We start from the raw sequence: 17,203 nt of genomic DNA on the forward strand, positions 1-17,203 counted from the left end.
GGGCTAATGGCTGCTTCCAAGCTTTTGTGGCTTCATGTTCTCGCTTGTCTTTCAGATTCTTATCTTGGTTAAAAAGGATTCCTTTCATTTCAAGCGCACTGCAGCTTTATGGCATAAAGCCGTCTTCATTGCATTGCTATGCTGGGCTAGGCCGCAGACCAATTGCCCCTCCATTGCATCTGCCCGGAGACTGGCTTCCAGCACTAAATATCTTTACGACTAGCGGCTCTGTCAAGTGAATCTTCCCGCATGTGAGCCAGCTAGAATTTCTAAGTTTGCCATAACTACATGACCATTAGTGTACTGGGAGGAAAAGAGATGTTGAATTAATGAGAGTTGCAATCATTGCCAGTTGTTTTTATTATTCTTTCATTTCTCATGCAGCATTAATGATTTGACATGAATTTCTTGTCAGATATGCACATAGAATTAGAGAACAAGTTATTTGACAGTTTTTGGAAAAAGCTGCCATATAAAATTACCCCTACCTCTTTTCCAAAATTGATGCTGATGTAGATGTGTTGAGACACATCTATTGCACAAGTTCATCAAGGAGATTTTTGTGGGGGTATGTGTACTATTTTTAATTTTATTTTGCACAGTCACTGGTTGATGTGTTTCATCTCACATGTTATGGAGGCATAAGCTTCTCTGGTGCCAAGACAACAAACACTAAAATACACACACACACTTACACCCAAGCCCCCTCACATTAATACATGAATGCTGGTGTAATGGTGAATTTATTAGGGATACGTGTAAGAGAACACCAGCTTTAAAAAATTAAACACAAAATTAGTGATTGTTTTTGCAGTATTTACAAGAGAAGTTAATCTCCTGAAAAACTCACATGCATATGGAGGACTTGTGTTCAAAAATACAGATAAATATAGTCAATTTGACAATTACTTATTACAGATTCACACTCACTATATCATAGTTGGAAGTCATTCATCATTTTAGAAAATTGTTTATGACAATAAATTGAACAAATACACGCACAGAAACACACTGGCATATGTAAGCACATAGCATTGACATCCAAACCATTATAAAATCGATCTATACAACACTTGTGTTATTTTATGACCAGATGCAAGTACAAAGTTGTGAACCATCAAACACATTAAAATATAAAGTCATGGCTTCACTTGAATATATATAAGACCCAGTCGTTAAGATTTAAAATAGTAAAAAATATTCACATAATGACACTTTCATCACTATGTAAACAGATCCAAATAAATATTTCTAGATTAGAGTTGTAGTTGTGATATTGAGCTGTACAAGAAATAGCGCTGACAATCTCAACATAAACGAAGATTATTTTCATATTAGGTTACTCACAACAAGATATTATAAAGTTACAAATTTGCTACAGGTAACCAACATCTCTGATGGAACAGGTCAAGATCATTTTACTAATTAGTAATGATCAACTAAATATCATAAAGTTAAAAAAATTTACAAGTTACAACACCGCTGATGGTGTGTGTCAAGATCATTTTATTAATCAGTATTTATGAAAAGACCTACAGCCCATTCTCTGACAACACGTTTGTTTGGTAGTGCATGTACATAAAAGCAATAATAATGAATAACAATGTCCCCGAAAATCCACAAATAAAATACAAAATCAAATAAATACGCTTCACTGTTCTCAGCGAATCACACTGTTCATCACACGAATTCTCTTGACCAATAGGTTGACATATGAAATGACACATTTTCAGAAAAGTTAATATTGAGAGAGATTTTACATCGGAAATGTCAAACGATTTGTAAGTTCAGCCTAAGATTTCCTTTGAGGAATTTGTGGCACACCTCTTCCATAATGAGCGAGCAGGTTAGCATAAATGTTCATACTAATGGCCTGCTCGCAATCAACATTTGGATCACTCTCATTTCTGCCACATCTATCACAATAAATTACAAAATTTGGAGCTCTAATTTATGACCAGTTCTAATAGTTTCAGTGAGTAACATGAAAAAGTTTATGTGCTGGACTCACAAAACTGAGGTGAGTGGAATAGTAACTTTAATACTCACATACCAGTAACAGAAAGAATTTGATGTCATCTGCTCATTCTTTCTTATAATAGCGGTATCACTTTCTCATGGGTTAAGTGTGAACCAGGTAAGAGCTCAAGACAAGTGTCAGCTGAATACTATTCATTGGTGTAGCGTGTCCTTATGTGGGTAATACAATTATTAAGTTCAGTAGCAATTCTCATGCAGACTCCATACACAGGTTCGCTGATGTATCAGGTCGACTTAAAGCCTCCCTGGTATTTAATGTTGTAGATGCGGATAGTTGATCTATGATGCATATATTCTGCTAATACATAGCACATGTAAATACTGTTTCTTCTAGATATTTCTGTCGAGTAATATGGGAATCCTCTCTGCGCTGGCAAACATGCAAACTATGATAGCAGCTGGTGCACCATGCGACTGATTACTGTGCAGGCGGTGTGTACTGATATGCTTCCGTATTTGGTAACAGTTTTTTCTTCTCTTTCACTGCATTCTTATCTTTTAGTTTCCTGCAATTATAAAAACAAGTCGGTCATTTTCATTCTCGGATGACTGCCCTGAAACACACAAGATGCAACAGCACAAAATATGGTAAACTACCCAAAAGAACACAAAATATTCTGTTGTGATATTCAATATAACAACATATATTTACATAGTTTGCTTCCATACCTGAATTCGTGATCTTACCTTCCCTCCATTTTCAAGTTATGTTATTATTTATCAAGTCGTTTCCTCTATGCGCTGTACCCCTCTTTCTCTACGATATTCATATTACAATTAAGGACTTCCTCCTGATGACAATCACTGACCCTGCAAACAGTACAAAAAAACACACAAAAAACTCCCGCAGACTGTGGATGTGAGACATACGCACTTCCTAGTGAATTGTTGCATCTACCATCTCGACTGAAAAATTCTATGCTTGACATGACCTCGCATCTGAGTAAATCTCCTCATCATCGGTAATACTTAACATCGTCCTCGCTTCCAGTAACTTCAATTCCATACGGTACGGTCTTGCTAGCGTAATTCACATTGGCCTTTGGTCATGGCACAGAGGGACCCCGCTTCTGGCCCCCATTGCTTAACATTTCTTGTTGCAGCGCTGCCTCGCATCTGACAAATCATCAAAGACAACAAATCTTCATTGGACAGTGTGACCCCACAGTTTGCTTACTTATGACCCAAATCTCGAAATGCCTCACAAAAAAATTGCTCTGAGCACTATGGGACAACTTCTAAGGTCATCAGTCCCCTAGAACTTAGAACTACTTAAACCTAACTAACGTAAGGATATCACACACATCCATGCCCGAGGCAGGATTCGAACCTGCGACGGTAGCGGTCGCTCGGCTCCGGACTGTAGTGCCTTGAACCGCTCGGCCACCCCGACCGGCAGTGCCTAACATTTCTTATTACATTTCGAGCTTGTTACTGTCTTCTTGTCAGATTTATTGATATGCAAAAATCGCAACTTCCTGCGGCATGTTGTCCAATGTTTCTCTTTTAATTAAGTACAAACTACGTCGTTCATAATTCCATACATGCAAAATATGTAGACCTCCACTATAGCAACACTCTAATTTATCATGGAAGACACCAAAAGTCCTAATGCGGAAACTGTTACATGTCACACACAACTTCTACATCTAATTCACATAACAATATATTCAATACATGCACTATGACAGCACTTGTAACTTACAACGTTTGTACACTATTTCTGTAGTTAACAACAAATGTACTACCCCGAGTATATAGGCTGTCTAAACACTTTGAGTTCATATGCCCCGAAATATGTTCACACATGTCTCTGCCAGCTAATACAATTTCTCTATTCACCCACTGTAGTAGTTTGACAAAAGAAAACCATATGATTTCCCTTACCACAAATGGTTTATCCAACATGTTATTTCTCACAATCATACTTTTAAAATACTCTGCTGAACTGTTACACTCTAAGTATTTCGGTAGCTAAGTAGGTTCGTCTTTTCTTGCTCCTCCAGTATTTGTGGCAGTATTGTTCCGTGTACTCCTGCGTTTTGGAAATTGGAAATTTGTGGTAACGTCTTATGGGACCAAACAGCTAAGGTCATCGGTCCCTACGCTTACGCACTACTTAATCTAACTGAAACGAACTTACGCTAAGGACATCACACACACCCATGCCAGAGTGAGGACTCGAACCTCCGACGGGGGAAGCCGCTCGGCGGGCCGTAACAAGGCGCCCTAGACCGCGCGGCTACTGCGTAATTCGCTGTAACTACGACATGCTTTTACCCTCACTCTCGTAATTGTCGCTGGTTCTCCATGCAGGCGTGCACACACGTAACTAATTCTTTCAGCATGCAATCATGATAGTGACAATACATTGATAAATTCGCTGACCCCAATTTTTGGAAGAAGGTAACCGAGCTGGTTCGAAAAAATACTTATCTTCTGTACGGCTACATTCTCTGTGTACAGCGTCTTCTTAAACATATTCCTGGTTTTACTCATTTGACTCACTTGAGTGCGCAGAGTGATGATTATCATCGCTTTTCTCTTTCATTTCACACGTAATTCAAATGGTTCAAATGGCTCTGAGCACTATGGGACTCAACTGCTGTGGTCATCAGTCCCCTAGAACTTAGAACTACTTAAACCTAACTAACCTAAGGACATCACACACAGCCATGCCCGAGGCAGGATTCGAACCTGCGACCGTAGCAGTCTCACGGAAACACACGTAATTTCTGCCAATTTTTTCGTTACCTTCCCGTCTCAAATCTAATACCATACTGTCCAGAACAGCTATCTCATTGTTCCTCTTGTTGTGACTTTGTTTGATAAGCTTAAGAACTAGTTATGTTTCGCTTGCCACATTCATCAAATTCTCGATTTCGCTCTTCGCTCTATACACTACACTTTATACACTCCTGGAAATTGAAATAAGAACACCGTGAATTCATTGTCCCAGGAAGGGGAAACTTTATTGACACATTCCTGGGGTCAGATACATCACATGATCACACTGACAGAACCACAGGCACATAGACACAGGCAACAGAGCATGCACAATGTCGACACTAGTACAGTGTATATCCACTTTTCGCAGCAATGCAGGCAGCTATTCTCCCATGGAGACGATCGTAGAGATGCTGGATGTAGTCCTGTGGAACGGCTTGCCATGCCATTTCCACCTGGCGCCTCAGTTGGACCAGCGTTCGTGCTGGACGTGCAGACCGTGTGAGACGACGCTTCATCCAGTCCCAAACATGCTCAATGGGGGACAGATCCGGAGATCTTGCTGGCCAGGGTAGTTGACTTACACCTTCTAGAGCACGTTGGGTGGCACGGGATACATGTGGACGTGCATTGTCCTGTTGGAACAGCAAGTTCCCTTGCCGGTCTAGGAATGGTAGAACGATGGGTTCGATGACGGTTTGGATGTACCGTGCACTATTCAGTGTCCCTCGACGATCACCAGAGGTGTACGGCCAGTGTAGGAGATCGCTCCCAACACCATGATACCGGGTGGTGGCCCTGTGTGCCTCGGTCGTATGCAGTCCTGATTGTGGCGCTCACCTGCACGGCGCCAAACACGCATACGACCATCATTGGCACCAAGGTAGAAGCGACTCTCATCGCTGAAGACGACACGTCTCCATTCGTCCCTCCATTCACGCCTGTCGCGACACCACTGGAGGCGAGCTGCACGATGTTGGGGCGTGAGCGGAAGACGGCCTAACGGTGTGCGGGACCGTAGCCCAGCTTCATGGAGACGGTTGCGAATGGTCCTCGCCGATACCCCAGGAGCAACAGTGTCCCTAATTTGCTGGGAAGTGGCGGTGCGGTCCCCTACGGCACTGCGTAGGATCCTACGGTCTTGGCGTGCATCCGTGCGTCGCTGCGGTCCGGTCTCAGGTCGACGGGCACGTGCACCTTCCGCCGACTACTGGCGACAACATCGATGTACTGTGGAGACCTCACGCCCCACGTGTTGAGCAATTCGGCGGTACGTCCACCCGGCCTCCCACATGCCCACTATACGCCCTCGCTCAAAGTCCGTCAACTACACATACGGTTCACGTCCACGCTGTCGCGGCATGCTACCAGTGTTAAAGACTGCGATGGAGCTCTGTATGCCACGGCAAACTGGCTGACACTGACGGCGGCGGTGCACAAATGCTGCGCAGCTAGCGCCATTCGACGGCCAACACCGCGGTTCCTGGTGTGTCCGCTGTGCCGTGCGTGTGATCATTGCTTGTACAGCCCTCTCACAGTGTCCGGAGCAAGTATGGTGGGTCTGACACACCGGTGTCAATGTGTTCTTTTTTCCATTTCCAGGAGTGTAGATCTGTGACGACACTGTGGTGTGATTCCACATCCTGCATCGTGCTCATCTGATCTTGCAAATACTCACTCTTTGATCTGGTGGAATCACCTCGTACTTTCCTTTTCCAATGCAATGCGGTTTCCCTCAGTTACCTTCCTGTGTTTCTCCAAAATTTCCTGGATTTTCGTAAACTGTTCCACGATTTGTGTTTCGAATTAGACATTATGTTTTTTTTTTTCAATGCGGCATACTGCTTTTGTAATGTGATCCACTGCTATTGCGTTGCGCTTAAGAACGAGACATATTTGACATTTCGTGCTTTGTAATGCATCGCTGGTTTCCCCATAGTTCTTTACTCTCCCGGTAGGTTTCTGTGACATACTCTGCAATACTCTTGATACTTTCCGATAAAGTAGCTTGTGTGAACATTTCCAATACCGAGTTGGTGGCAGTTCAGAACTTGTGACTTGTGATACTAACTTACAAGTTGCTGGTGCTGCTGATGTATTTTTAAATGATTTTGTCCGATTTATACACCTGCGACATGCACTTTGTTTTGTTTACACATCCTCGCCCTTCCTCGATTTCGGATGCGTCTTCTCCACACTGATCAGGATCAAAGGACTCCTTTCTTTTTTAGAATATGGCGCTATCGCTTGGTGTTCGTCTGCCTCCAGAAAACTCTGCAATTCCCCTGTCTGCATATTAAGGATAAACTGACATATCCCTACCGGATGATCTTAACCAACTCTCTTTCTAATCGCCTTCTGACCTGAGATGAGTTCGTCTCTTTGTTCGGGTACTCTGCAATTAAACACTTCAAACTTCTGTTCGCATGCCACAAGTTGAATCACGCTGCACTACCGTGGTATAACAGATGAATTAATAATAATACTCCACAAACTAGCGACACCAACGTCGCAAACGATGCGCAAGACCATAAACCGAAACACAGATGTTTTCAGGGAAAAAAAAATCTTCTGACAAACTCAGATTCTAGCACTGGTATCTCTGTTTTATACGTAACAATGTTAAGTTATCACAAAAGTTATTTACCAATAATTTACCGTCAAAGGACTATTTTACTTCATTTTCAGCAATCATCCCCTGTATCCTCGCACAAGTAACCACCGAATCCCTCTACATCTCCTCTTCATACATAGTCAATCGCAGTCTTCATATCCCCTTGCTGTGTGTTCCTAATGCTGCAAGTTTCACAGACTTCCGGTTTTGACTACATACGTCGTGTGTTATGAATAGTTAGACTGCAGTGTGTGCACCTATTAGGACGTAAGTCATCCAACCGTCGCTTACTCCCGTTGAATTGACACAGATTAGGCAGTGCAGTTTCCTGCGTTAACCTAACTTGGGGCTAGTGGATATCGTGACGTATTTCAACTTGCAGTACACGTACTAATGGACATTTGATATCCAACGGAATACCTCTACCAGCTCACTAATCCCACGTACATACGAAAAAACACTTTAATAACCAACCAAACGCACAAACACACTAAAATATAACCCTTCAAAATTCGACGTCTAAATTCAGGACAACAGTTGACCCTAATTACCTGCTTTCTTCTTGCTGTAAGAGTAGCACAAAGCAGTAAAACGCATCACAATTAAATCTAATTTATTTTCTTAAGGTTCGTAATCATTGAAGTGTTTGCGTATCCTTTTCGTATCAAAGACATAATCAGTTAAGCATTTGTTCAATTGTAGGCAACAAATACTTATGTATTGACCTGTAAAAATTACAACGAAAATCAAAGGAAAGCCATGGATCGGAAAATCCTGACCCTGGGTTAATAACTACGTAATTCAGAGGATCGAAAATTTATCTGGACAGGAGTCGCCAAACTCCTACGTAACGTGTCAGTTGAGCTGATTAGCATATCCATGAGATGCCACAACTTTTATCCCCAGTATCCTAGAGAGATGGAAAGCTCCTCATAAAATCATACAAGAGATAAAGGTAACACAGCAGGTAAGTGCTTAATAATGAATATTACTAGGAGTGGCTCAGTTAGGCTTGAAAATATGGGTACTACACCTCAAACAGAAATATTAATAATTGGAGCCATCAGACGGTCTTAATAACAGTTTGATTTTTTGCAAAAGACTTCAAAATACTTGATACCCTGAATCAAGTATGCAGGCATTTAATAAGTGGACAAGGGAGTGCAAATTTGATTTTTTGCAAAATGGATTTTTTGCTTCGTGCACAATGAAAGTGTATGGCGCCAAAGCCTTGCTCACTCCACATCTCCAACGGGCTGGGCTGAAGACCACTCACGTCTGCACTATACCTGCCTGGAGACTGCCTTTCAGCAGAAAACAGCCATTTCCACAAGTGAATCATTCCCTTCACCAACCAGCTAAAAGCTTCAAGGCTACCTAATCACAAGACTGCAGCACCGTACCTAGAGGAAAATAAACGCGGAATGAATGGAGGTTGCAATAATTGACAGTGGTTATAATTATAGTTTCAGTTTTGATGGGCATTAAAGATTTAACATGACTTACTAATCAAATATACACATGGCATTAATAAACATGTTACATGTTACGTTATTGGGAAAATCTGCCACATAACACCACATATTACCATCCCAACGAGGACAAATAGTTGATATTTGCTGGCATCGTCATCAAGCCATCTCATGTTGAAGGAAAATCACTTAAATTTCTACAGTGAAACCACGTAATAGAAATATTCTGAGTTCTGTACCGGGACTTGTCTTTTACAAGCAATTCTGTTACCCTGCAGATTTATGAGTATTAGGAGAAGGACTTAAATTTCAGGAATAAAAAATTAAAACTTTGAGACATTGAAATTGTGTCACAGGTGGAAAAGGACTTAAAAGTGCACTTCAAAACAATGGACAGTGCCTTGAAAGTGGATATAAAATAAGGATTAACAAAAGCAAAACAGGAGTAATGGAAAGTAGTCGAATTAAATCAGGCTATGCCGAGGAAATTAGATTTGGAAATGAGACATTGAAAACAGTTGATGAGTTTCGTTGTTTGGGCTGTAAAATAAATGATGATAGCAAGAGTAGAGAGGATATTAAACGTAGACTTGATATGGCAAGAAAAGTGCACATGAAAAAGAGAAATTTCTTAACACCGAATATAACTTTAAGCGTTAGGAAGTGCTTCCTGAAGGCATTTGTTTAGACTGTGGCCTTGTGCACAAGTGAAATGTGGACGATAGGCAGTTCACACACGGAGGGAATATAAGCTTTCGAAATTTGGTGCTAGTGAAGAACGCCAAAGATTATGTGGGTTGACTGTGTAAATAATGCGGAGCTATTGGATAGAATTAGGGAGAGAAGAAATTTGTGGGATAATTTGACAAGAAGAAGGGATTAGTTGATAGAAACCTTCTGAAAGATAAATGATTGTCAATTTCGTATTGGAGGGAAGTGTGGGGGATGAAACTTGCGGAGGGAGACCAGGAGAATGGTGCAGCAAGCAGGTTCAAAAGGATGTTGGTTGCAGTAGTTATTCAGAGAAGAGCAGACCTGCACACGATAGAGAAGGTTGGAGAGCTGTATCAAACCAATCTTCGGACTGAAGTCTACAACAAGAACAAGATTTTAATGATCCATTTGCCATGAGAAAATTGTGGTTTTGAACACTTATTATTTGTATTTTTTGTTTGTTTACTATAACTTGGGACAGCGAAATGTTTCTAATTTTATCTCACCTTCTAGGCTGAGAGCACTACGTAGCAACCTGTTGTTGTAATGAATGCTCTTGGCTGAATGATTTTTCTGTGAAGAACATGGGTAAACAAAAGAAATAAGATGTACCAGCAACTTTTTACCCTTTTCAGGCCTGAATATCATAGATAACAGACAGCTGAAATTTAATATTGTACAAGATATGGATGAGATCTTCTTTAAAAGTGTTATTCCAATAACCTTTAAAAAGGACAAATACACTTTTGTATTGCAATGGATACAATTGCAAATTATTTTGTACACTCTCAGTAGACGATTCATGCTACGCCTTTCTCAGATTAAAGTTCCAAACGATTTGGAACACTGACAAATGGCACAAAACAGCATGTGCAAATTCATTCAGGAATATGTAAGTTGAAAACTTTCAGAATGGAGGCCTAGTCCGTTGTAAGCAAAGTACAAATAGTCCCAGTAGTGTCTAAGTACACAGCGGCGTAATCAACACAATACTACAATGGCGACTAAAGGAGTGCTTTACGCTAAGGTGAGAAAAACGATGGGACACCGATATGCATATATCCAGAGGGCTGTAGTATCGCGCACACAAGATACAAGAGGGCAGTGCATTGGCGCACCTGTCATTTGTACTCAGGTGGTTCTGTAAAAAGGTTTCCGACGTGATCATCGCCACACGACGAGAATTAAAAGACACTGAACGCGGTATTGTAATGTCAAGAGTACGCTGAGAATTCCACATTTCTAGCATTACCCTCGCCACAGAAAAACGCAGTGGCCAACGGCAATGACTTAACGACCGAGAAGTGGAGTGCTTACGGGGAGTTCTCATTAATGAACGACAAGCAACACTGGATGAAATAGCCGCAGAAATCAGTATGGGACGTACGACAAACGTATCCGTTAGGAGAGTGTTACGAAAACTGGCATTAACTGGCTATGACAGAAGACGACCGACGCATGAGACTTTGCTAACAGCACGACATAGCCTGCAGCGCCTCTCCTGGGCTCGTGACCGTATCTGCTGGAGCCTAGACGAGTAGAAAATCGTGGGCTGGTCAGATGAGTCCCAATTTCAGCTGGTAACAGCTGATCGTAGGGTTCGAGTGTGGCGCAGACCCTACGAAGCCACGAATCCAAGTTGTCAACAAGCCACTGTCCAAGTTGGTGGACGCTCCATAAAGAGATGTGGGCTGTGTTTACGTGGAGTGGATTGTGCCTTTTAGTTCAATTGACCCGATCACTGGAAATGGGTGTGTTAGGCTACTTGGAGACCATTTGCAGCCATTCAGCGATGGAATTTTAATGAATGACAGTGCGCCATGCCATCGGGCCACAACGGTTAGCGGTTGCTTTGAGAACATTCTGGACAATTCGAGCGAATGATCTGGCCATCCAGATCCCCCGGCATGAATCCCAGCAGCATTTATGGGAGATAAACGAGAAGTTAGTTCGTGCACAAAATTCGGGAAAGGCAACAGTTTCGCGACTATGGACGGCTATAGAGGCAGCATGGCTCAATATTTCTGCAGGGGACTACCAAAGACTTCTTGAGTCAATGCCACGTCGAGATGCTGGACTGCACTGGGTAAAAGTAGGTCTGACACGATATTAGGAGGTACCCCATTATAATTACCACCTCAGCGTATATACAGAACTCCAACGGCCTTGCCGCAGTGTTAACAGATCACCGAAGTTAGCGCTGTCGGGCTTGGCTAGCGCTTGGATGGGTCACCATCCGGATCAGCCAAGTGCTGTTGCCAAGTGGGGTGCACTCAGCCCTTCTGAGGCCAATTGCGGAGCTACTTGGTTGAGAAGTAGCGGCGCCGGTCACGAAAACTGACAACGGCCTGGAGAGCGGTGTGCTGGTCACAGGCCTCTCCATATCCTCATCATATGACACCAAAGGGCTGAGGATGACACACGGTCGGTCGGTACCGTTGGGCCTTCTGAGGCCAGTTCGCACGGTGTTTGTATTGTGCGTTTTTTTTTTTTTTTGTATATTCAGAATGCTAATTGGTTTCCTGACCGTAATACACACTTGTTTAAAGCGGTCGCGACAGCAAAGGTTTTGCCTATTTGTCTCACACATTCTGGTGTTCTCCACTGCTGCAAGCCTCTATGTCAGTACTACGTCCGCTACCTCCATAATGTTGTCCACTGGTGGGATATCCCCGTCGGTTCTTGACAGAAATATGATACATAAATTTTAGGTTTTCTAGATTTATAGGAAGCTTTCCACATTGTTAACTGTCATACACTCTCTGAAGGCAGCATGGATAAAATACCGGGAGTGAAATTCATGTATAACTTAGTACAGAAACAAAACTGTACTTCTAACAGTTGAAGGTCAAGAAAGCAAAGCAGTTGTCGAGAAGAGAGGTGAGACAGGGTTGTAACCTATTCCTGATGTTATTCGTCTGTACAGTGAGCAGACTGGGGAAGAAACCAATGAGAAATTTGTACGAGTAAAAGAAATTCATGTTCAGTGAGAGGGAATAAGAATTTTTGGACAGACAAGTACTTGGACGATAAGTTTAATGGCATGGAAACTGTCTTGAAAAGAGAAAAATAAGAATAATGAAATGTACTTGAATTAAATAAGGTGACGCTGAGGGCGTAAGATTAGATAATGAAATACTGAAAGTAATAGACGAGTGTTCATATTTGAGGAAAGAAACACTGGTTATGTTAGAAATCATGAGTATATAAATTGCAGACTTGAAGTAGTGAAAAAAAATTTAACGAAAAAATGGAATACCATGGAACATACATTTAAGTGTAGTTTCTGTAAGTAATTCTCTTGCGTGTAGCGTTATACGAAAGTGAAACGTGAACAAAGTGCGCCAAGACAGAGAGTTCCAAATGTGGAGCTACAAATGCTTGGGATTACATGGGTAGATATGATAACTCATGAAGAGTTGCTGAATGTAGTGTGGCAGAAAGAAATTCGGCAATGCACAGGAAACACCATGAGATTTCAACGAACAGTTAATTTTGTAATGGAAAGAAGTGTTGGGATAAACGCTGTAGCAGCAGACTAAGAGCGGATACAGTAAGTAGGTTGAAAAGAATGTACATTGCAGTAGTTTAAGAGATATCCTCTGGTTAGACTTGAGGGAAGAACTGCATCAAACCAGTTTTCAGACCAAAGACCACAACGTACACAATAACATCCAGAGATTCTCTTTTTTATTGTAATGAATATATTTCCTACATACATTTTAAAACCAAATATTGTTTTCCCACTCAAGTATAAGTCAATGAGATGTATTCCCAAGACACGTATGTCTTACATGTATTTTCTTGTTCTCCCCTTTTCCGTAGAAAAATATCCAGAATTACACAGAAATAGACCTGTCCAACTCATACGACTACGTCAAGTCAGCGTTTGACTTTGTGTCAATGTCAGACGACAGCCCAGTAGAAATGATCAAAATGTGGCCTGGTGCAGGAGAAAAAATGTGTCAAATGCAGATAGAGTCACCACAGGTCCAGACTTTCATTCGGTAAGGATGATGTTCCTAAGGCATTAAATGTAAGCTATTTCATATGTCAGAATAAAAGCAGGTTTGGAAAGACTGTGACTCCTAATTTTATTTTGCAGGTCCCAGCCGTCTTTCGACGTTGTTATCCTGGAAAGGTTAGTGTACCAGTGCTACTACGGTCTGGTTCACCAACTGGGATCCCCACCAATGATAGGCTTCGTATCTCTGAGCGCACCATCTCCAGTACTGTCATCTTTTGGGAATCCCAACAACCCCGCCTATTCCCCTGATTTCATGGTGGGCTACACCGACCACATGTCCTTCTGGGAAAGACTATACAATGCCTACATAATAACACGCCTTCATTACGCATGGAATTGTCAAATACTTCCAACTCAAGAGAAGATGCAAACGAAGTATTTTGGTCTTGGTCATCCGCCTGTGCACGAAACTGAAAGGAATTTCAGCCTCCTCCTCGTAAATAATCATTTCAGTATGAACTATCCGCGACCGCTGCTGCCTAATATCATTGAGCTGACGGGGCTGCATCTAGAGAAACAGCGGCAGCCACTTCCACTGGTAAGTAGTACATCCCGTGTAATTTAATTCATTAAAGGCTGTTGTTTTACATTTTATAATATTACTGTGAAGGTTTCACCGCACAGCATGATTCCGGCGAGTATTTATTCAATGCACGCAAAAGGACTGTCTTCATGATGATTGCACAGTGCACAGTTCTTCGAATTTAGAAAAACTGAGTGGTATCATGACTGATTTTTTGGGTCACAAGTCCCGGAGATGAAACTTAAATTCATCGGTCGGCTCTCGTTTTTGGGTAATGATATATGTATGCATCGTACAAGAAATCACGGAAATAGGTAAAAAAAGATCAAATTCCCTAAGAGCCACCCTTTTCACCATTCAGCAAGCACCACTCAGCATGCCAGCAATCCACTTGCTTCCGTATATTTCCTCCATCAGACGAAAAACTCTGATGAACCCTCTCACCCTGTCCCGCGCTCGCTTCGCCATGGTTCTGAGAGAAGAAATCCGGATACATTTTCAGTTCCACCTCATATTGCAGCTTCTCATACCAGCACATTGGATCAAGCATTATGTAACGTATCGTTTCCGGTGTCTGCTGAACTGTGACTATCCTCCAGCTTGGAGCCAAAGGCCGAGGTTCCCCTCATTCGGATGACGTGAGGTCATCTATCTTGATCTGGCTGTTTTTTAAAAGGCGAATGGTTTCCACCGGATGGCTGGAGTCTCTTAATACCCTTTGGCAACAGCCTATTTGTGTCGTGGGCTTTCCGAACGTAGGCTTTGCGACCCGTAACGCGGTGTTTCCGCGTGGTCTTCCGAGCGTCAAAAGAAACCGCATCATGGGGGAGGCTTTATCGGCCATTTTGTAATAACAACAATCCTTCACAGTTCATCCAGGCTTAGGACTAACTATTTTATTTTACTTTTTTATTTCTATAACATTAATGCATCAATTATTAAACATCTTATTTAATCAATTTTTTTGTGATTCTTGAGTTTCTCCCGGCGTATTTGATAATCAAAATGTCCACGGGTGTACTGCCGGTCTATAGTGTCCAACGGGCACAATATTTCGGCGATCAAACATGTCGCCATCATCAGGTGAACTGACGGACTGAGCTCCTGTGAACGTGCCGGCACGGAGATCCGTACGCTATGGATGCTCAGGGGGAACTGGGTTCCGTCGCGGTGGCGGCCGATTTAAATACCCTCCGCCCGCGGCGCGCTCCCTCCGCCGTCCGCGCCCCGCGCCACGGTAGCGCGGTGGAACAGATTGCGACGGCGTTTGAGATGACGTCGGTGTGATGGCTCTGTCCGCCGTGGTCGTCACAACTATGCGTTTGCTCGATTTACTCTTGATTAACCCAATCGCTGGTTCCCAAGCCTTGCTAAGATTATAGCCACAGTCACGGTTTATGAGGTCGTCATTGGTGCGAATTTCGATGGCCTCTCTAACAACGCTGTCCCAGTATCTCGACGTCTGTACCAGAATCCTCGTGCGGTCATACTCCATAGCGTGATTTTCCGACAAACAATGTTCAGCGACCGCCGACTTGCTCGGATACATCAGTCGAGTGTGCCTCTGGTGTTCACGGCATCGATCCTCGACGTTACGCATCGTCTGACCAATATACGACTTGCCACATTGACACGGAATCTGGTACACGCCGGCCTTCCTCAAACCGAGGTCATCTTTGGCGCTCCCCACCAGTGCACGAGTTTTATTCGGAGGACAAAACACAGTTCCGACCCGGTGTTTCTTCAGAATGCGGGCGATTTTCCCCAAGAGTGCGCCTGTGTATGGAATAAATGCAGTGCCTACCTCCTCCCTCGTGACTTCATCCATCTCAACAGGTTGTGCTGCAGTGGTTGGGCGGAGAGCACGTTGGATCTGCCACTCTGAGTACCCATTCTTTCGAAACACAGTTCTCAGATGTTCCAATTCCTGGGGTAGACTCTCTGTGTCAGAGATAGTGCGCGCCCTATGTACTAGAGTTTTAAGTACCCCATTCCTCTGTGAAGGGTGGTGGCAGCTGTCTGCGTGCAAATACAGATCAGTGTGTGTTGTCTTTCGATACACCCCATGACCTAGGGTGCCGTCAGCCCTTCTCCTGACCAAGACGTCAAGGAAAGGTAATTTACCCTCCGTTTCAGTCTCCATAGTGAATTTGATGTTGGGGTGTATGGAGTTTAGATGTGTAAGGAAGTCAAGAAGTTTATCCATACCATGTGGCCAGATGACGAACGTGTCGTCCACGTAACGAAAAAAGCAAGTAGGTTTCCATTCGGATGACGACAGGGCTTCCTCCTCGAAGTTCTCCATGTACAAATTCGCTACCACCGGTGAGAGTGGGCTGCCCATGGCTACTCCCTCCGTTTGTTCGTAGTATTCTCCATTAAAAAGAAAATACATGGAAGTCAAGACATGCCTAAAAAGTTCAGTGGTATTCTCGTCAAACCTCTGACCAATCAACTCTAGCGACTCTCGCAGGGGTACCCTCGTAAACAAGGAAACGACGTCAAAACTCACCATGATATCTGACTCATCCAACCTGAAGCTATCAAGGCGTTTAACAAAATCCACGGAATTACGGATGTGATGAGAGCATTTACTCACATAAGGACTTAATATTCCCGTCAGGTATTTGGCCAACAAATATGTAGGTGCCCTGATGTTGCTAACAATGGGGCGTAATGGTACCCCCACTTTGTGAACCTTCGGGAGTCCATATAGTCTAGGCGGTACCGGATCTTGGGGTAACAATTTCTTAGCGTCACCCTCCGGCAAATCTGCGTCCTTGGGAAGAACCCTCGTCTTGTTCTCCACCTTCTTTGTAGGGTCAACGCTGATCTTCCGGTAGGAATCGTCATTTAGCAGGCTTTGCATCTTATCAGTGTAGTCCTTATGGGAGACAACAACTGTAGCATTGCCTTTGTCCGCCGGTAAGACAACAATTTCAGAGCGTTCTCTCAGATCACGAATGGCCGCCCTCTCTTTACTGCTGATATTTGACTTCATCGGCTTGGATTTCGTCAACGCACGACAAGTTTCACGACGTATTTCCTCGGCTGAGTCTGGCGGAAGTCGAGCTGCAACCTGTTCA

At 43.0% G+C, this 17,203-nt stretch overlaps 1 protein-coding gene across 1 annotated transcript in view; it reads left to right on the forward strand.

The window, feature by feature from the left end:
- Positions 1-17,203, forward strand: part of LOC126354860 (UDP-glycosyltransferase UGT5-like) — a 67,997-nt gene that overhangs the window by 26,687 nt on the left and 24,107 nt on the right. Inside the window, exons 3-4 of the mRNA XM_050004849.1 lie at positions 13,393-13,574; positions 13,673-14,132. Coding sequence (XP_049860806.1) covers positions 13,393-13,574; positions 13,673-14,132 — 642 coding nt within the window. The remainder of the gene's footprint in view (positions 1-13,392; positions 13,575-13,672; positions 14,133-17,203) is intronic.

The sequence above is a fragment of the Schistocerca gregaria genome, chromosome 3 (assembly GCF_023897955.1).
Source record: "Schistocerca gregaria isolate iqSchGreg1 chromosome 3, iqSchGreg1.2, whole genome shotgun sequence".
NCBI lineage: Eukaryota > Metazoa > Arthropoda > Insecta > Orthoptera > Acrididae > Schistocerca > Schistocerca gregaria.